General features: G+C 47.4%; 1 protein-coding gene across 1 annotated transcript in view; it reads left to right on the top strand.

Annotated features, from left to right (window-relative positions):
* The window catches only part of kin17 (kin17 DNA and RNA binding protein), a 34,222-nt gene extending 15,433 nt beyond the window's left edge, over window positions 1-18,789 (top strand). The window contains exons 8-11 of the mRNA XM_037415238.2: window positions 2,418-2,619; window positions 3,338-3,406; window positions 5,708-5,821; window positions 18,351-18,789. Of these exons, the coding sequence (XP_037271135.1) occupies window positions 2,418-2,619; window positions 3,338-3,406; window positions 5,708-5,821; window positions 18,351-18,509 (544 nt within the window). The 3' untranslated portion in view covers window positions 18,510-18,789. The remainder of the gene's footprint in view (window positions 1-2,417; window positions 2,620-3,337; window positions 3,407-5,707; window positions 5,822-18,350) is intronic.
* Window positions 18,790-21,367: the final 2,578 nt, after the last annotated feature.

Raw genomic sequence — 21,367 nt, 5'->3', positions numbered from 1 at the left:
GCCTTGGATTAACTCACTCCACTCTGCATCACTTTTGATTTGATTGATTTGTGGAGTTTAACGTCCCAAAACCACCATTTGATTATGAGAGACGCCGTAGTGGAGGGCTCCGGAAATTTTGACCACCTGCGGTTCTTTAACGTGCACCCAAATCTGAGTTCACGGGCCTACAACATTTCCGCCTCCATCGGAAATGCAGCCGCCGCAGCCGGGAATCGAACCCGCGACCTGCGGGTCAGCAGCCGAGTACCTTAGCCACTAGACCACCGCAGCGGGGTCTGCATCACTTTTGCTCGGCGGTCTAGGTGTGAATTCGTGTGGAAATGAGAAGAGAAACTGCTGTGACTTTTAAGTTCAGGTGCGATTGGTATGCATAATTGTGTAAGTTGTGGGATAGGAGCTTTTATTGCCAGGGAAATCTTAAGAGCAAAAGCTAGGATCTTATTTTGGAACTTTCGACATATGTGCAAACAATTTTTCAGTGTGATATTTGATGGAGTGTTCACGCTGTTCGTTGGCTGATCTGGTTTGATCCTCAATGGAACCTGTTGTTGAGTGTACTGATCGCGCTTTTTTGTTCTTGTTTACTGTTTTAAAGTGCATTTCACGTGAACCCCTTTCTTTTCATTCAATGTAATCTATTGTTGTATGGTGTTGTTTCTGGATTGCACTTTCAGTTTCTCGATGCAGTAGACATGTATACCATCTCTGCCTTCATTTATGTTCTGTACTGTACTTGTGATCGTAACCCCACTCTATCCCCCCCCTATGTAATGCCCATTCGGGCCTTTAGGGTATTTAAATAAATAAAATAAATGTTTGCTTCAAAAAAGCATGTAGTGTAATGACAGTTTGATTAAGTTGTTTTAAAGAAGTAATGACAGGCTAATAATACTTTTTGTTTTGCAACTTTTAATGATGCATTAGTGGCCAGGAACGACGAGGGGTTACAGTAGGTGGACAGACAAAATTCAGCAATTTGGAGGCATGAAATGGAATCAGTTTGTGGAGGATATGGTGGAATGTAGGTTACTGGGAATTGCCTTCAACCTTTAGAAGCCATAGGATTGGCCGGTTATTATGGTGGTAGTCGTGACTTATTTTGTGTTCAATTTGATAATTGAAGCCAGTTTTTTTATATTCGTATTCATGAATTTCTATGTTGGTGCATCTCAGCTGTCAGTGTTTCTTGTATGGTTACAATGAGAGCTTCATAAAGGAGCAAATTTGTGTTTGACTCAATAATAATAACACTCAACTTTCAACTTCACATGTAGAAAATTTCAGCCCTTTGTATCGGGCTACCCTGTACCTTGGCCTATTAAAAAAAATCTTGGAGCAGCTTGTGCAGCGAATATCAAAATTAGCGCTTAACTTGGCAAGATGTTGGCCTGTACTTTTTTAGGGAAAAAACTGTGCATGAAAAACAAATAAGATAGGGCTTTGTTTTTGCCGTCTCAATATACAGTAAAAACCATGAAGTAAAAAACTTAGTTTGCAATCCTACATGTTCAATAAATAACGACAGGGGTAAGGTGTGTGGCGATGCAATCCTTTGTATGCAAGGTGGATGGTAATTATTAACCCTTTGAGTCTCCAATTTTTTATACAATAACTTTTTCAGATAAACTATTTTCTTGCAGTTTATAAATGTGCAGAATGTTTAAAGTCGTGAAAGAAAATGTAAGAAAAAATTGGGAATAGTTTTGGTGTCATCATCACTCATAACGGTAAAACGTCCCATAGTATTTCAGGGCGTGGGGTTCTTTGAAACACGAATCTACACACAGCAGCCTATAGCAGTCTGCGCACATAACAGATGTCTCCGTTCTCATCTTGAAGCAGTGAGTTATGCTAGCAAACACACGGCATCTTCTCTGCCTGGGGCTGCCTTAGACCAAGTAAGCTCATTAACAAATGGGAATGAGAAAAACTCACGAGTTTTACTGATAAACAAGCCAAGAGCAGTGGAAATAAAGATGAAAAGCAACCTTCACCAGCCTTACAAGAGAGTGCCGATGAAGACAAAATTGAGTTTCACGCTCGTTTGTTGCAATTGCATGGTGGAACCAAAACTGTGAAAGGGCATTGTCTCAAACCACGCGATGCGCTGGCGCTGGAAGTCAATTCTGTGTATCTTCGTCAGAAAGCAGCGCAATAATATTTAACGCTTCTTGTTTGTCCCAGCAGTGGCACCACCTGCCAGTAAGTGTGCAATGTCATTATGGCAAGAAGTTTCAAGCCGAGAGTTGAAAACCTATTTGTAAGGCAGAAGCACTCTGAAGGTTAATTCTCATTTGCAGAAAAAACTGACACCTGAAAGATGTAGCTGGAGGATGAAGCAGGTCACTAATCTCAAAATGTTGGCAAGTAGTGGTGCGGAATTGTTCGAGAGGAAGGAGCGCTTTTTCATGCAGGGAGACAAAGGTGAACCCACTGGAAGTGGCTGCCAACAAGGCTGCGGAAAAGCACAAGGCACCGTCATCATCTTCGTCGACCTGCGGCGATGGTGAGCCAAAGCCCAAGAAAGCCGCAAAGCTCTCGGCCCTGGACGAAATCATGCTCGAACAAGAGAGGAAGAGGGAGCAGATAAATCGCCGGGCCTACTGGATCGCTCGCGTGAGTTTGGCCACCACATGGTGTTCACCCGGGACCACCCAACTACCCATGCATGTTTACAACTGTGGCGATATAGTTAACGCCCTTATAGGTAGTGTGGTGTAGCAGTACCAGTTTCAGGAGCAGTCTGACTGCACCTTTTCTTGAACGTGTGTTCGCAAGGAGGGGCTGTAGAAGTTAGCGCGGCTGCATCTAAAACATTCTCAGGCCTGCCGTAGTGGTCGAGTAGTTATGGCTCTTGACTGTTGACGCGAAAATCCTGGGGTGGAGTGCCAACTGCAATGGCCGCGTTTGGATGAAGACAAAGCGCTAGAGACCCATGAATTTAGATTTGGTTGCACCTTATGGAAGTCCAGTTGGTTGAAATTTCTGAAGCCCTCCACTGGGGCATTTCTCAAAATCTTATTATGGCTTTGGGCCGTAAGATCCCAGCAATTATAGTATATTAAGACCTGCTTGCACAGTCGGGTAGGGTGTGGCATAGAAGGATCAGAACATTTTTGATAGCGCACCAGAGTTCGCATCAAGTCATGTCTGTTCCCAGTATCTCCATTTAAGCTTCATGCATGGCCATGACCATTCAGATAAGTGCATGCACTCCTTGCTATATCGAGCTGATGCTCATTCGTGTAGGTCATATGCTGCACGATTGTGTCACTTCACATATTCGCCTCCAGAAGTTATTTGAATATTGGATTAATTCCTTTGCTTATTGCAGGACATTGTGGTCAAAGTGATGGCCAAGAAGCTGGGTGACAAGTACTACAAGAAGAAGGGCGTCATAGAGGTGAGCGACAACACGCTGACAAGACACTCACTGCATGTGAATGGAACCTAGTCTTTGAGTAAGATTCTCGAGCGGCGATTTTCCTGTGCAGAAGAGTCACATGACGGAGCCAAGTTGGAAACTGCAAGGATATGTGCGTGCCCACAAACTGTGCTCAGTTAGGCCCATCACTTGCTAGGTGCTTCTTTCTTTGTAAGACCTCTTTGTAAGGGACACTGATCAACCTCTTTATAAGAGAGAGTATATAAGAGACAAAAGGGTACTAGAGACACCAGACTGCTTACATTGAAAAAAGTATTAATAAGAAAATGCATACATGGTACCCTGCTTATAAGAGGCACCTCATATGGAAGGCAAGAATTGCTTTGTGGTGCATATATTAATGAGTTCAACTGTGTTCCAAATGCCTCTGCTCATGAGATAAGGCACAGAACATTGTTCCTCTGAAGTGCACTGAATTGTGTTGATGTCCTTAAAAAGGAACAGCTTTGCATATGACGAGCTCAGCAGAGCGCTTTGTGCACATGCACTTACTCTTACCCTGTTTGCAACTCGGCTATTTCATTAAAGGGGCCCTGCAACAGTTTTTGAGCGTAGTGAGAAAATGCTGCCGATAGGTAGCAGAGGCTCCCGACAACACGCGAGCTAAATATCATAGCGCAGCACACGGCCTGGAATTCAAAATAAATTATCAAAGTCAGCTAAATATTGCTTTCTCTTCTCTCAACAAATCACGCAATAAGCCCAAAAATCACTCGTAGTAAGTCCATCTATCAGCCATTGGCTCATTTAAACATGGCGCGCTCGGTTGTTTTGAAGGTCGCCGCGGGAGGTCGTCGCATGCTTGCGTGCGCGATCGCACTGAAAAAGCCACGTATTTGAAGGAAAAAAAAAAGAAAAAAGTGCTCAAGTTCACAAGGTGTGCAAGACATTTTTTGTTTGCCCCTCCCATCTCTCCCTGCTTAGCTTCCAGCACTTTCGTTGGGACGAGAGGAGAATTCGATTGCAGCGTGTGGGATATCTTCTGGCATATCGTACTGGTCGGATTCTTAAAATTTTTGCAGCGTTGAAATTGTGATGCAATACGCTTTTTCATTGGATTAATTTCATGGTTACTAAAAAAAAATTGTTTTAGGGCCCCTTTAAGTACTAAGACCCATAAACGTCGCTACTCTGTTGCACTAGTTAACATTTGGGTGGCTGTACTTGCATAGCGGATGGATGCACTGTCATAAAGAATGCATGCCACGTTTCAATCCATAAAATTACCATTTCGCTTTTTTCCTTTGTAGTAATCATAATCACAAGTTGGGTCTTATGCAATCTGACAATCACTAAGGAAGACTAGAATATTTTACTCTTGTGTTCATAATTAGAGCCAGTGCTCTTTGAACCTTGAGTGTGAACACCTTGAAGTTTATGTAGGTCTTTTTTGTCTACCTTCTGTACTCTTAAGACCATGTTCTGCGAATGCCAACTCGCAAAAGAAGGTACTTCGAATGTGAAAAGTTAATGCATGGAGAGCTAGCCTTTCATCACATATACAGTGCTCGCAGAAAAAAGGAACATTAAGACAGTGAGTGCACCGGTTTTGAACTTATTGCTTTGAAATTAAAATTTGCTGCTGCAGGCTATGCTAGACCAAGTATGACATTTACAAAATTGCAAATGTAAGCTGCTGATTCACACAGGCATGTGACTGCGAGTAAAAGATTCAAATTCTGTCCTGCTGAAGGCATTCAGTAGCTTGTGCAGGAACTTACGTGTTCTGTTGGTGCAGCAAGCTTTGTGAAATGGTCTGCTTTTTTCTCATGTTTGTGTTCACAAACGACATTGATTGTTGAATGAACAGGATAGCCGGAGTCTTCCTCAGTGTTCTCAAAGATCCTGTTATTGCTCATGCTCGTTCACGCCTGCTTTTTTGACTTGTCGTTGAGACACTGTCCGATTTGCAGCAAGGATCTATTCCCTGTAGCACTTGGAGGGTCATTTTAGTACGAGTAAATGAGTCTACAGGAAAAAAGACAGGCAATGATACTGATAGCACTTGTTTTGCTTGTAATCTTTTACTCGCCTAAAGAAAACTTGATCCGAGATGGGATGCTAACAAGCTGTCTGAGCGTGCAAGCAGACATTGCTTAAGCAGAGCTGCAACAAGATAGCGTTAGCTCGTCTTCCTTGCTCATTTCACTTCGGCGCATCAAAAGTAGTCATCATCTGTTCTCTTATTGTACTAGTGTATTCGCCTTAGTGCTTCGGAATTGCTGGACCTAGTATTGTTTTTATACTGTGTTTCTACAGGATGTACAAGACCGGTACGTGGCGACAGTTCGAATGTTGGACAGTAATGACAAAGTACGGCTGGACCAGAGTCACTTGGAGACGGTCATCCCCAACATTGGGCGGCGTGTTAAGGTGAGAGACTGCAGGGGCTAGCCAGAGTCTGGGTGTGCATCTGTACTGTGTTGTATTTGATGTTGCAACCACTGATCATTTGATCCATAGTGGTATAAAGAGCGCGTAAGCAGACAAAATATAAGAGACAGAATTAAACAAACACGTGCGTCAGCCAGCCATATTTTAGCCTACTAACCAGTGAAGGGACTTACCTTATTAAGGCTTCGGCATGGAGAACAGACCAGCGGCAGCTCAATCGCACGTTTGCAATGACCGGTGTCATTTTCACTCTCAGTCACTTTTTATCTGTTTTGTGATCCTCATGGCCAGGAGAGCTGTCCTACAGATTTTAGGCTGTAGTTTCACGCATGCGTTATGTTTGGTGCAGGATAAAACCTGACGGATTTCTGTGAATAGACCTTGGTCTATAGTGGGCGATCATTTGTGTACAGTTGAACCCGGGTATATCGAACTCGCCAAAAATCGTTTACCATATTTTTGTGTGTATAACCCGCCCCTGCATATAATCCACACCCCCACTTTCAGCTCACCGAGAAAGAAAAAAAAAATCCTTGCGTATTGCCCGCACATTTGATATACAGGAAAGGCTGTACAAAAGCTACTGTTCAAGCAACATAGCACATATGTAGACAGAAAAAGCTTTATTTAGCAAGCAGAATACGCTGTCTGCAAGGCCACTCACAATTCACTCACTGTCGCTGCTCCTGCTAGAGCCACTTGAGTTGCAGTCCTCACTATTATGCACAAGATGTCATCTTCGGTTCCATCTATGTTGTTTGTGATGCAGCATTTCTTGAAACTTTTTCGCGCCATCTCACCTAGAATGGCCTTCCATGCTGCCTCGACAATCCACTTGCAGAATAGGGCAATATCAGGCCTTCAGACTCGTCAAGTCGTAGCAGCCTTCGGCCATCCACTCGGCGTAATAGCGCTTGACATGCGCTTTGAAAGGCTTGTTAAGCGATACATCTAGAGGCTGCAACATTGACGTCATTCCACCGGGTATAACAACTAGGTCGGTGCCGTTGCGTGAAAGGCGGTCCTTCACTTCCTCAGTGTGGTTGCGGAATGAGTCAAGAACGAGCATGGACCTCTTTGCGAGTATCGCACCGGGCCTCTTCTCCCATACCGTCTTAATCCAGTCTACGAACAAGTCACTGTTCATCCACGCGTTCTCGTGTGCGCGCACCACCACACCGGCAGGCAAATGAACCTTTGGTAGAGTTTTCCTTTTCAAGATGACGTACGGTCGCAGTTGCATGCCGAAGGCGAGGGCACAAAGCAAGACTGTGATGCGCAGTTTCGTGTTCCCGCAGGTCAGCACGCTCACCGAACTGCTGCCCGTCTTCTCAATCGTTGTGTCCAACGGCATTTCAAAATAAACAGGAGTTTCATCCGCATTGCCGATTTGCGAGAAAATGTAATTGTGCTGCTTTCGCAGGCCAATTACATATCTCTGGTACTTGAGCAGCTTCTCCTCATAAGAAGCCGGCAAGCGTTGACATATTGTAGTCTGCCGTCTTATTGAGAGCCCTTGCCGCTTCATAAAGCGGTGCAGCCATCCGCGGCTCGCACGAAACTCGTGAGGTAGGCCTAGCTCCCTCGAAAGTCGCCGCGCTTCCACTTGGGCCATCTCGGTCGATACGGCGTAACCCCTGCTTCTCACATCTTCGATGAACTTTACTAGCTCCGCCTCCAGCTCAGGGTAGGCACCGGTCTTGGGGCCACGAAATGACCTACGGTCGCGGTGCGCGGCTTGTAGGCTTTCTTTCTTCTTTCTGCACAGTCGCACGCAGGACTCGTCCACATTGTGCCGTCTTCCCTCTTCGCGATTTCCGAATTCCTCGGCGACGGCGATGATCTTAAGCTTTTGCTGTGCCGTGAAGGCCTGCCGCCGTACGCTACTCATGGTGACAGAACAGATCGACTTAGGCTTGGCGAACGGGTCGAGATCTGGAAAACTAGCGGTATCAGCGAGGTAAAGAGCGCTCGCACCCAGCGAAAACTTGACCGAACTACCCCTTCTAGTACACTGAAACAGCACCCTGGAAACAACAGAACCGAAATGCATGCCTGCTACCGCGTCAAAACGTAGTACATTAATTTACTGATAATATCTCTATTGGCACTATATTATCTCATTTGCCTTGCTGAAATAAATACTGCTTTATTTATTATGGAACTTACATAATTATTATGGAACTTTCTTAGACAGCACCTCCTTTTCGGCAAGCCCTTTCCAAAAGTAAACATGGCGTCCGTGACATAGGGACATGTGGAGGGTCACTGAGCGGCTGCGAACGTCCAAAAAATATACTTGTGGTGTGATAGTGAGATTTTACACTGAACAATCGAATTGCATTTCCCCAAATGTTTTTCTAAACGCTTCAACGATGCAAGCAAGCGAAACCAAAATCGGCCGCAAGCTGCCGTTCTACTTGCGGAGCAACACGAATTTGCGGAAACCGCCTCTGTAGCCTTTGCTACACTGTTAAGGGGCTTCACAGCACAACACGCATTGCTGTGAAGCAGCACTATGGGAAAAACCTCGCGTATTATCCGCACCTCCACTTTGCCACTGAAACTTTTGGGTTTTTGGTGCCGGTTATACGCGCGAAAATATGTATTAGTTCATATATGGTGTAATTCGATATAGGCCCGGGATAGGTTTTGACACAAAGGCACATAACAAACTAGAAGAAAAATACTTTATTAATATGGTGGCTTACTTGCGTGCCCTACTGTGGAACAAAATAGTCCCGGATTTTTTTCTGTGCCAACGACTTCGCTGCCTGCGACAGCACGCACGCGTCCACGTTGTCCAACGAGTCGGAGTAGCTGAGGTCGCAACCTTCCACATTCAAGAAATAGCGCCGGACCAACGCAAGTGCATAATCACTTCGGAGGATGTAGGCAATGGGCCGTCGTCGATTTCCATAGTGCTGTCGCTTTGGCTCGTGGTCAGCACGACATCTGCAATGTAATCCTCATCCTGTAATTGACCCATGATGGGGACATCATCGTCCGCACTGACGAACTCAACGAATGTCGATCCGTCGATAGCACCCGGGAACTCTGCCAGCTTTGGCTCGTGGTCAGCACGACATCTGCAATGTAATCCTCATCCTGTAATTGACCCATGATGGGGACATCATCGTCCGCACTGACGAACTCAACGAATGTCGATCCGTCGATAGCACCCGGGAACTCTGCCAGCTCGTTCCAAACTTCCGCGGAAACACCTGCGGTGTCTTCGATGCTGCCAGAATTTGGGGTGTGATCACCAGGCATGGGGAAGTCGGCATGCCTAAAGCAGTTCTGGATCATCTCCTTCTTGGCATCTGCCCACGATTTACTCAACATAGAAATAGCTCCGAGCAAGCCGATCTTAAGCTCCCTGCCGACACGAAGGTTCTGCAGCAGCCTCTCCACGAGGCGCTTCCGATAGCCGGCTTTCATTGCGCGTATAACGCCTTGATCCAGTGGTTGCAGTACAGACATAGTGTTCGGGGGCAAAAAACGCAGCTCGATGTTGCTGAAGGTTGTACTGCAGTGGTGCGATGAACAATTGTTTACGAGCAGGCACACCTTGCGATTTTCGCCTACCAAATCATCATTCCACGACAATAGCCATCTGCTGAAAATCTCCCCGATCATCCAAACTTTTAAGTTTGCTCGGTAGGTAACTGGAAGGGACAGCACATTTCGAAAACACCACGGTGCCATGTTTTTCCCGATAACTAGACGTCGAAGCTTTTTCGATCCATCTAAATTAGCTGCCAACAGCACGGGCACACGAGCTTTGTTTGCCTTGCCGCGGCTTGTCTTGTCGCCACGACACGCAAGTGTCTTGTTTGGCAACATTTGCCAAAATAGAGCGGTTTCATCCGCATTCAAAATATCTTGGGCTCTATATCTTGCTGCGATATCTCGCCAGTTTTCCTCGAGCCATCTTTCTACGCTGTCCAGGTCCGCCGCTCTGCTTTCACCTGTAACAGCTTTGCCAGCGATGTCGTGCCGTTCTTTGAACCGCTGCAGCTAGCCTGGACCGCCTTGGACATCATTCCTGCCAAGCAGAAAAGCAAGGCCCTTGGCTTTCTGCTCGATCATAGTGCCGGACACCGGGATGTTTAGCGACCGAACGTCCACAAACCACTTGTAAATGGCCGCTTCAACATCTTCGTACACAGCAGCACGCACACGTCGGGCGCCACGGGCGCCTGGCCTTTTGTCCGACTTGGCCCTGATGTCTGCCTTGTTCTTCAGGATAGTACTCAAGGTGTTCCTTGGAATTTTGTATGCGGCGGCAACGTCAGACTTCTTTTCACCGCCCTCAACCCGATTGATGATTTCTAGTTTCGCGGTGATCGCCAAATTTTGCCTCTTTGCACAAGCCATGATCACAGCGGGCCAATACAGTTCACGGAGCACCAACATGCAACACCGCAGAGCACGCTGAATCGGCAGCAGCAGGCACACAAGCATAAAGAAAGAAAAAATGGCGCTCACTTCTACTGCCTCCGCGCCTCGGAGAAAGCATGACGGCCTCTAATTGGCTGTAGGCGCTGCGAGCGGGCCAGGATCATTTCTTGGAGGGGGGTGTTCGCCCGCGCACAACCTGGTTTAACCAACTTTTTCTTGGGTGGCGCGGGCAGTTTTCCCCGCCACCGCGAGGGAAAGCCAACTTGCTGGGGCACTTTTGAGGCACATGGAGTTTGATATATCTGTTGCCGTTGCTATTTTCGTTCGATAAAACAGTAACTTTTGCTATATATTTTCAATGTAAACTTACCATGTTTAGGAATCGTTCGATATACGGGAGAATTCGATATAAATGGGTTCGATATAGGCGGGCTCGACTGTAATTCTCTCTTTCATGTTGTCTGCTTACATTCCTTAATATGACTATGAATCAGTACAAACTCACCAAAATTTCTGTGCTTCTAAACTTGGTGTTTAGTTCAAATAGCTGTTGAGATTTTTCCCGGCAAATGCTCATTGTGTTGCATAATGTTGCTATAAGACCCCTATTCAGTCATTGAATGTTTGTTCTAAAACCTTTGCAACACCGCCACCTGTCTCATTGTTATAATAACTGCAACTGGTTAATTCTACCTTGCAGCATGCTGGGTGAATTTTTCGAGATTTGGCAGCCTGGTCATGTGTGACATCGAATGGTGTGGCAAGTTGACTCAGAGATGTTTAAATGCTGCTGGTTGCGAGCAACAAAGGTTGTAGTGACTTTGCCTAAATGGCAAATGTGAAATTTCTCATGGTAGCGATGGCAGTCTCGAATTTAAAATTGCCTTTCTTGGAAATTATACGCTTGTTGGCTGCACGTTATGTATGGTGGGTGCTGTGATCTGGGTTTCGCTAGTTAAATCTAGTGCAAATAGACTGTAGGCCATGGCCAAACTGATTAGAAGTTGGGGCTCAGCATTAGCATATTGTCCATTGTTTCTTTAGCTAAGCCTGATGAACTGCTGCACTTAAGTCCTGCTCTTCTAGTCTATGCTGCTTGATTCTTTAGGTCTTATCTGCTGCTGTATGGTCAATTAAATCCATCACGTGTCGTACAATATGGTTCTGCCAAGTGGCTTTGAAAAGAGGAAAAAGAAAGAGAAAAGCGCAGTCCCGTTACTGCTTGTTTTAATCGAGGGCACCGCCGCAGTTATGCGCAGGGAAGGGGGAAATGGGAATTAAAGAGACAGAAGAGAAGAGGTAAAAGAAGGGTAGTGAAAAGCATTCGCACCGCATCACGTAGCGTGCGTCCGAAACCGCTGCGGTGATCCGCAATCATCAGGAAAAGCCGCCGGGAAGGCCGGAGAACTAATTCACCGAAAAAGAAGAGGATGAGCCTAAGAGGCGCATAAAATGATGGGGGAACACACTCGCGTGACCACAAAGCGCAAGCACGAAAGAGGAAAGAAAAAAAGGGGGGGGGGGGGGCGAATGATTTCGGTTCAACGAAAGAAAAAAAAAATTTAGTTGAACGCACTGATGGGCGATACGCATGCACGTGGGCACGTAGCTCAGGGACGAAAGAGGAAAAAAAAAAGAAACATTGTTCCAGTTCAACGAGAAGGAAAAAAAAAAACTGTTGAACTTACAGATTAGTGTCCTGTTGACCTTGGTGAAATAATCCAGTGGGGGCACAGAACACTGGCAAGGGCGGATAGCCCGAATACGAGAGAGAAGGAAAAAAAAGGAGTTCAGTTCAGCCAAAAAAAAAAGGAGGGAAGAAAAAAGAAAAGAAGAAAAAGGAAATAATGTTTAGCTGAACACACAGATGAGAGTTCCGAAGAACTCGATGTGTCAATCCCATCGCCCTAGTTCGCCAGAACGATTGCTTCATGCGCAGCGGTAGCCGCCACACACAGGCCACGAACCGGAGAATCAGGGGGCAGGAACACCATCACTGCGCGGATAGCCACTACAAGTGCGAAGATCACCGCATCCCTCGGGTCTGACTCGGAGTCGGGGCAATCCAGAGGAAGGGGGCGAAGGGGCACTCGTGCTTGCAGCAGGCGCACTGGTAGGAGGGCGAGGAGCAGGCACTGACGCCGATTGACGACCGGAGGCGACAGTGTACCGAAAGGAGCGGCACTGGACGACTTCCGTGCTGCCTTGCTTGTCGATGGTGTTGACAGCAGTTCTGGCTTTCTCCAGCGCTTGGCGGCGCGTCACAGGGCCATCTGAGAAGGCGATGATGACAGCGGCCTTGCGCTGAGTTTGCCAGGAAGGGCAGGGCGGTTCGTTAGCCGGATGTGTGCCACTGCAGTTAACGCAGCGGGGGCGCTCCGCAGGACATGGCGCTTTGGTGTGGCTGCCGCCGCAGCGGAGGCAGCGTTGGTCTCGCGAACAGGTCGCGGTAGCGTGGCAGAAACGGCTGCAGCGGGCGCAATGGAGGGGCCACGGCAGTCGATGGTGGACAGGCCGGTGGAGCTTGAAAAGGAACACTTCCGGTGGTATGGCGGTCCCCTCAAACGTGACGGTGATGCACCCGCCTCTACGTGCACACGAGAGGACCGGAACGGCTGAATCGATGTTGACCGCGATGTCAGCGGGATCCAGGTCCTGGTCAATGCCATAGATGAGTCCAACACACGTGTTGTCCGTGAATAACTTGGACTTGACGTTTAAGGAGCAGATCTGCCGAACATCGAGGAGCTCCGTGGGATCTGCTGCCGGTGAAATGTTGACGGCAACGAGGTTGCGTTGGAAGTTGACGCCGACCCGCCGGGTCGCAGTGAAACCAGAAAGGAACGCTGCGATTGAGTCACGAGTCAAGGCGAGGAAGTTGGCTTGCTTCCCCACGGGTCTGTAAATGATGGTGCCGCTGCGATTTCCCACAAATGTGGAAGAGAGGGGGGCGACACGCTCGGCCGCCTCCGCCGTATTTACTTTGGTGGCTGGGATGAGGAATGAGGTCGGAGGAGGGGCGGAGAAGCGGGGAGTAGAGACAATACTTGGCGCACCTGTCGTGTCTGTTGTTGCAGGCGACGAGGGAGGCGTCGTATGCTCCCATGAGGAGCTAGAGACGGACGAGGTGTCGGTCTCGGCAGATTCCGCTTGAAGAGGGGTGCCCTGAGTGGAGCGCTCTTCTTGCGCGCAAGATGGGGTCAGGTTGGTGGAATCCATAGAGCTTGTGATGAGGTGGTCTGTAGTGACCGGAGCCGCCGATTCAGGAGGCTCTGAGTGGGCTTGAAGTGGATTTTCCCCTGCTGTGGGTGTTGTCTGCTGCCTCTCTCTCTCTGCTGCCCAGAGCCTCGATCGAAGAACTTGCGCAGCTGGGAGCGGGTGCGGCAGGCTGCAACAGAGCATGGGTCTTCGTCCTTGAGGATATCCCCTAGTGTCCGTTTAGTCGCCATGGTGAGCCCTGAAAAAGGCTGCACGCACGGAGACGCGAGACGGCGGCGCAAACAGTAGAAAGGCCGGTAAGAGCGAACAGAGAGACGTCCTTTCACGATGACCGTGTCGCTGTTCTGGTTCCATTTTTGTCATCTGCACTGCTGAGATCAATGAAAATGGTGGCAATTACAATACTCATGATGATGTAGAAAGCAGCTGTCTATCATGTGAGAGGTTGCCAACTTTGCCACTGTCGTCCTGCCCTGTGTTGACTTAGATTATGAGGAGATCGTTTGTCATATTTTTGTGCCGTTCCAAGTAGACCTTGACTTTTATAAGGATGTGCTGCCGTCCCCAAAACAGCCGACAGCAGAGATAGCACATGCGCTAACAATGATTTTGTCTATGTGTGATGGCAGTCTGTCAATGGTCCATATAAAGACTTAGCTGGTCACACTTAAGCATGCATGGGTACAGTATCGAAATTAGAAGTTTTTCTGGCTAGTGGGACAGTGGAGGTGCTTCATCCAGGTAAGTATTTTTCAGGGCTCTAAATTGTTTGGACTTTTCTGTGGCTCTTGTCGAGTCGTTATGAACAATTGGCAACTTGACACCCTCGATGGTGTACTCTGTGGGTGCAAGGAAAAGCGTGAATTAACTAGGCACAATGTAAGCTGTCCCACTCATTCACATTATGTAACCAGTGAAGGTAGGGTGAGGTTGAAGATGGTGAGAAACGAGGTGGATGGGGAAACTACAGCACCTGTGATGGCTGTGTTATTGCTCAACATGGCAGAGTGCGTGGGCTGCCTAGTGTGGATTAGCTCATGGGCAACTTGCGATGGCTGGAAAGGAGTTATCTGCATTTGGTGTCTCCGTGCTGGTCTGGATATGCGCACAACTTCTAAGGAGCTCTGGAAGTTCCAAGAAGTGCCTGTGGTGTACGAATGTATTCATGTAACCATTCTGCCTCAAAGAAAGGCATGCGTTTGTCTCTTTAAAATTTAATCTGTTTTCACGCTACACAGAGCTGTCATCATTTGAATAGAAAATTGCCGGCACCAAGCAATTCACGTACCACAATTGTTTGATTGCAAAGGCCACCATACATTGTGAGGGCATTGTAAACAAAGAAGGGCTGCGATGTCTTGAAGGCCAACACAATATTATCACAACACTTCTATAACCTGTAAACCGAAAGAATGCACCCTGAAGCATTGGATGAAGCAGCTTCTCGTGGTGTAGACGCCTCAAAATTTTGTGCATCCATTGTCTAGTTTGTCGTATATATATAAATCACTTCACAGAATTATGAACCGGTGAGGTTGATGCTTTATATTCGGTGACCAATTGCTTTATTAAGGGGGGGCGCGGCAAGTAAAGTGCCGATTTTGGTCAAAATATGCGATTTTCTGATTTATTTTTTTTCGTAATCTTCAGACCTTCAACTTCCTTGTTCTAAAATATTACAGCGAAACGTGCGCTACAAATCCCGCAAATAGTGTTTTTGCCGAGGCTAGTCGCCGAAAAGTGCGAAAAAAAAAAGCCCCTGAAACGGTGTTGTTCACGCCGCACAAACGCGCCAAGTTGTTGACCGTGGGCCGCCATTTTGGTAGCTTTGGAAAGAGGAGAAAGCCGGCTTCCCGATGGTCGCGGTCTCGTATTTCGCCGAGTGAAAATAAAAGCGCGAGGAGCAAGTAAAAAAACGAAAACGAAGAACGGCAATTGGCTGCGCGGGTCACGTGGTAGCAGGCGCGACCTCTTACTGGTCAAAGCTGCGCCGCGCACCTTGGCAACCTTGGAAGCGCGAGCGCATCTGCGGCCGCCGTGTCGAGAATCATCCGGCGTGCGCTTCGTTTTTTGCCAGTTTGCTGTTTTTGTGATAGTTCGCGTGCTTTTTTTACCAAGCTTTGTTTACATCGGTGGTCTCTTCTGAGTGCTTGCTCATACTGCGGTGCTATGTTGCCGCAAAAAAAGTTCCGGAGCGTCCACAAGTACGGCAAGCGTCGGAAAGCTTGGAACAAAGGGCAGACGACAGCGGCTGCCGTCCCAGTCGCAGTTCCGGACGGAGCATGCTCTTCAAGCGTCACGGAGCCTCTACTCAGACCCTTCGCTGATTGTTGTGAGGCCGAGAGTGTGGAAGGTGCCACATCGTCGTATGTCAGACCGCCGGATGCCGTCGACCGTGATGGACGCTCTCGCGAACCCGATTGCGGTGGCACCGCGTCGGCAGCCGTTGCAACTCCGGGCGTGCGCGCGTCGAACATTCTATCGCGAGTTTCGGCCCAGATTCCGAGCAGTGAAGAAATCGCGCAGCGGGCGCAGACAAGGCGGGATTTTGGATGCCGTAGCATCGAAGTCCGCTTCAAAGCGGAAGCTCGAGCTTCTGAACGAAGGCTGCGACGAAAATGACGGCGGTAAGGACTCCACATTCTTCATTGTAAATAAGAAGATGCTGAACGGTCTGCTTTCGTCAGTAAAGTGCAACAAGTGCGACGAAGGGTCGATACGCCTCGAGACTACGCACTGCCTTGGACTCGCGGCGAGGATGGAACTTTTTTGTGACAATTGTGGCAGAGTGAACAGTGCGTGGTCGTCCCCGAGGTGCTCCGGGCAACAAAAAACGAACCCCTTTGAGGTAAACGTGCGTGCTTTGAGGGCTGTGCAGTCAGTTGGCAGAAAACAATCTGCCATAAATGACATTTTTTCTGCGATGGACATTTCGCATCGAGCACTGCACCACAAGTCCTACCAGAGACTGCAAAGGAAGTACAGCCACCCTGCCACCACATCAGCTGCCACCCGCATTGAAGCAGAAAGTGCACAGAAGGTGCATGACATTTACAAGGACCTAGGAGGAGTGCCAGGCAACATTGACGTCATTTACGACGGCACGTGGATGACGAGGGGGCACAGAAGTCATATTGGCGTGGGCTGTGTAATCGAGCTGTACACAGGCTTGGTCTTGGACCACTGTGTCCTGTCCAACTACTGCCAAGGCTGTGCTGTTGGCCCCAAGCCTGGTGACGACAACTATGAGGAGTGGCTTGAGAAACACAAGCCACAGTGCCAAAAGAACACCGATGCTAATGCAGGCCAAATGGAAGTAGAAGCAGCTAGGATCATGTTTGAAAGATCGTTTACCAAGTACAAGCTTCGATACATCAATGTGCTCTGCGACGGTGACAGCCGTACGTACCTTGCCCTCACGCAAGACAAGGTGTATGGCTACATGGTGATTAAGAAACAGGAGTGTGTGAACCATGTGAAAAAAAGAATGGGCACTTCCTTGCGCAACCTTCTTGATGAGCACAAATCCAAAGGCCGAGGACTGAGCATGGGTGGCAAAGGCCGGCTGACGCAGGGCCTGATAAAGAAGTTGACGAATTATTATGGCTGGGCCATTAAGAGCCACCCCAACGATGTTCCTGGCATGGAGAGGGCCATCATGGCCACTTATTACCATGTAACATCCACAGACCAGGATCCACACCACAACCTGTGCCCAAGTGGGACTGACTCCTGGTGCCCGCACAATCAGGCATTGGCCAAGGGAGAGCCGCTGCCGCCTCACAAACATAAACTGCCCCCTCACGTGCGAGTGGCACTGCTGCCAATCTACAAGCGCCTCTCGAACAAAAAGCTCCTTGAAAGGTGTGCGCAGGGAAAAACCCAGAACGCTGTGGAGAGTATGAACAGCCTCATTTGGTCACTCCAGTCCAAGAGCCAGTTCGCCTCCCTTCGAAGTGTGGAAAGTGCAGTTGCAGATGCAGTCTGCCGTTTCAATGGTGGCTGCAAGAGTGCGCTGCAAGAGATCACTGCTCAACTGGGCTTCAATCCAGGAGACTGCTCTTTGCGGCGAGCAGCCGAAAAGGATGCCAAAAGGGTAAAGAGGGCTCAAAAGGCGCATTGTTCCACGACAAAGAAGCGCAAAACTGGGTTGCGCTCTACAGAGGCCAAGGCCACAGCATCTCAGGATTACTGCCCAGGAAGATTCTGAGTGTTTTAGGCATTTTGTGAACTTCCAAACAAGAGTGAACTTTCAAAGTCAGTTTTCTCAACTCTTGATTTTCGCCTATGTGCCTTCGCTAGAACATCTGTCATTTTCTAACAAAGACTGATAGAGTCGTTCTGTTTTTTGCACTAGGCTCAGGAGGCCTTTAGCAGTGCAATAAAGCTTTATCTCTCTTCTTACTCATCATTTAAAATTTTTAGAACACATTTTATAATTACTGCGATGTGTGCGCAAAACAACATCCATGTTTTGGAAATTTTATTTATGGTTACAAGAACTAGAAAAATCAACTAATAGCTTCTTTGCACAAGTTGATGCTTTGGGAACATAATAATATGGAAAAATAATTTCATTTAGCAATAATTATCTCTTTAAGTGTGAATAGCATTAATTAGTATAATTATGCTTGTAACTCAAAAAGTACAAGAGGTATTTGAAAACGGTTTTCATATTTGGAATCCTCACAATCATCCACATACACACACCAAATTTCATCACAAACAGTACATTAATAAAAAAATTAGTTTTACTTGCCACGTCCCCCCTTAAGGTTTTGTGGTGGTCATTCTTTTGTGTACATATCTCAACTTGCATAAAAATGTATATGCTGTAGTTCTTTCTCGCACGTTATGTGAGTGTTAAAGCAGTCGAATATTGCAGGTCGTCAATGGTGCCTACCGGGGCCAAGAAGCTACCCTGCTTGAAGTGGACCAGGCAAATTTCTGTGCAAAGCTCCGTCTCGACGCCGGACTTATCAGTGGTCGCATACTTGAAAGAGTTTCATATGAGGACTTTTCCAAGCTTCACGTGTCGTCGTGACATCCGTGAAAGAAAGAATGGGTGCTTGTTTCGTCAGAAAGGTTTTCAAAATTTCTGTTGTGTTCATCAATTTCGACTGGCTCCTTTCACATTACTGTCCACTGCACCGAACTTTTATTGTGTTGTCTGTTGGTTATATGCGAGTGTCAAGGACAATGGCTTGATATTTGCCACAGAAGTTATATCCAGTGGTGAAAGTGTTTGTGATTTCTGCGATGAACAGCCTTCATTTTATTGTGATCACCTGAATAAACAAAGAAGTAATTTAAAACCCACGAAATGTGATACTCTCAGCCATGTTCTTATGTAATGTTCAATGCAATGGTATATATTGCCGGACATATTCTTAGCAGTGTCTGGAAGATAGCAGTAACCCCTGTGGTGTAGGATAGTGACGCGATGGTGTTTGTGAGTGAGGTGTGACGGAATTGTGTACGACATGCTCGGAGACGATGGCAGCGGGGCTTTTTGATTAAGCGGCGGAGAGATGATGATATTGGCATGAAATGTCATGCGTGAAACTTTGGTCCACTGGAAGAAGAGAAAATTCGCGCGAAGGTATGCTTGGCCAAGGCCCTTATGAAGACCAATGGGAAGCAAGCACTAGTAAGAAGAAAAGAAGAAACATTTGACGATGAGTCTAACGAGAACGGGTTTGAGCAGGCTGGAGAGAAGATCGCTGGTGTCGCACGATTGCAGTGTCTGGTTCCGGAACCCAATGCGTGAAGACTGAAGACAGATAAGGCCAGGATGCTCCAGCTGCCTAGGGTGTACCCAGAAGTACGTGGCCTCCCAGAGTTGCAGCCGTGACTGTTCTAGGTGATGTCCATGATGTCCGAGCCTCAACTTTGGTTCCAAATTACTCGTGGAGGGCGTAGAATTCCCCTCCTCGGAACGAGCCAGTGCCTGAAAACAAAAGCAGTAGTGAGAGCGAAAGCTACCGGGTCTTCTGACAAGCCTCAATGTGCTGGTCATCATGTGACTTCGGCTACTGGGACATCGCCTCAATCCACCAAGCCATTCCCGCCATCAACACCACTGATGATTGTTTACGTTCTGAAACATTACAGCGGGAAAGTAGCACTATGGGGCTTGTGGACCGCTATTGCAACTTTCAACGTCAATCCAATATTTGCCTTTACTGTCCTTTTAAGAAGCAATGCACACTCACAGCGCTGAACTATGAATTAATTTATTGAATGCAAACAATTTTCATAGCACGCATCGAAGCAAAAGAAATATAACTTGATGAAATATAGTGATAAAGAAACTTCATGACAACACGTTGCCAAAAAAGACATCATCTGCGACATAAGATATGTGACGTGATCACATAAGAAAATTTTTAAAGCCTCATAATCACTGTTTCAGGTGAGATACAAATTGTCAATCACCCCTGGCTCAGCATAACAGAGAGTTGAGCTAAATGGTACATATACATTCCTAGGCTCACAGTTTCAATCATGCAAGAGGCCCTACTGAGCGATCTGGAGGCGACCAAACTTCACGAGTGTCTGGACTACCAACGCAAGTTCTTGTTGCATGTGTTCTTAATAACTGTTCATTCTCCTCTTTCTTTCTTCCTTTCGTTCTTTCTTTCCCCTGTTCTTGTTTCTCTATCTTATCTATTATCCCCATTTTCCACACCCCACGTGTAGGTTAGCTAACCGAGCCAAGTTTGGTTAGCCTCGGTGTCTTTCTTCTTGTTTTCTCTCTCTACATGGACAGGGTGTGCAAATGTAGACACATGAAAGAAGTCAGGGCACCATGCAGCAATAGGTTGAGGGGAGTTTCATTGCTGGGATGAAGTTCTTTTTTTAAATCCAAAGAAGCTTATGGTCGAGCCTATTTTTTGCCTTCGCCGTCAACACCGCCACTGAGCATGCCGAATAGCTGTCACAAGCTGCCGGAAGAGACCACTGTAGGCGTCACGGCAGCTCCGCTTGATGAACAATACCTGGTCGCGCTCACCTCATTCTCCCAGTAATGCCACCATCAACGCCACAATGAGAGCCACCGGCAGCAATGCTCCTGCTACTGCAGCGTAAAGGGGGGCTTGAGCAGCTGCCACGAAGCGGCAGCGGCGGCAAGTGACCCCGAACTTTGAGCGAAAGAAGCGGAAGCACGCCATAAACGCCACCTTCCAGAATCCACGCAAGCAACAAGGATTTGCGCATGGCCTCCAAGATCGGCTGGCCGGCGGCGAAGGCAGCCTTCCAGAAACCTTTTTTGAGGAAACATGGAAAGGTACATTGAGAAAGTAATGCTGCATTATGAGACTACGCTCTAGGAGAACCCCTTTGTACTCAGCGGGGACATTAACGTTGATGCCGTGAATGACGACTGGTTAGTGCAGCACATGGTGTCTCGTTACGCTCTCCGTTGTATTTCGTACTATGATAAGCACCCTCAGGCGAGCTTGCATGGACCTCGTATTCTCCAGCTTCAAGCAACAACCACTGTAGCAAGATCAGCAAGAATACCTTTTCTTGATTCTACACTTTACGGACCACAAGGCCGTCATACTCAAAGGGAAATGCAACCATGAACTTAGTCATCTACGGTAAAGGGCAACTCTTCATGAAACTTCGACCCATAAGCTGCTTCGCATGCTACTTAGGGTTATCTTTACCAGCAGATATGGCTTTTTTTAGATGCGAAGCATCTCTTGCTTGGATCTATGTCCGGCGGCGTCGGCGTCGCACTCACACTACCCATGCGCAACTTCTTTCCTACGCTCCCTCCTCTCGTCTTGAAATGCCGACGCTGGGAGCGTCTGCTAACCTACCCTTGCTTTCCCTTCTCTTCTAGGCATTCCTCCCTGCGGCGTTTACACCACAATTGCACATGCGTGCTGC

This window comes from Rhipicephalus microplus, chromosome 9, assembly GCF_043290135.1.
Source record: "Rhipicephalus microplus isolate Deutch F79 chromosome 9, USDA_Rmic, whole genome shotgun sequence".
Classification (NCBI taxonomy): domain Eukaryota; kingdom Metazoa; phylum Arthropoda; class Arachnida; order Ixodida; family Ixodidae; genus Rhipicephalus; species Rhipicephalus microplus.
Note: the sequence above shows the minus strand (reverse complement) of the source record. Positions and strands in the feature narration are given on the sequence as shown.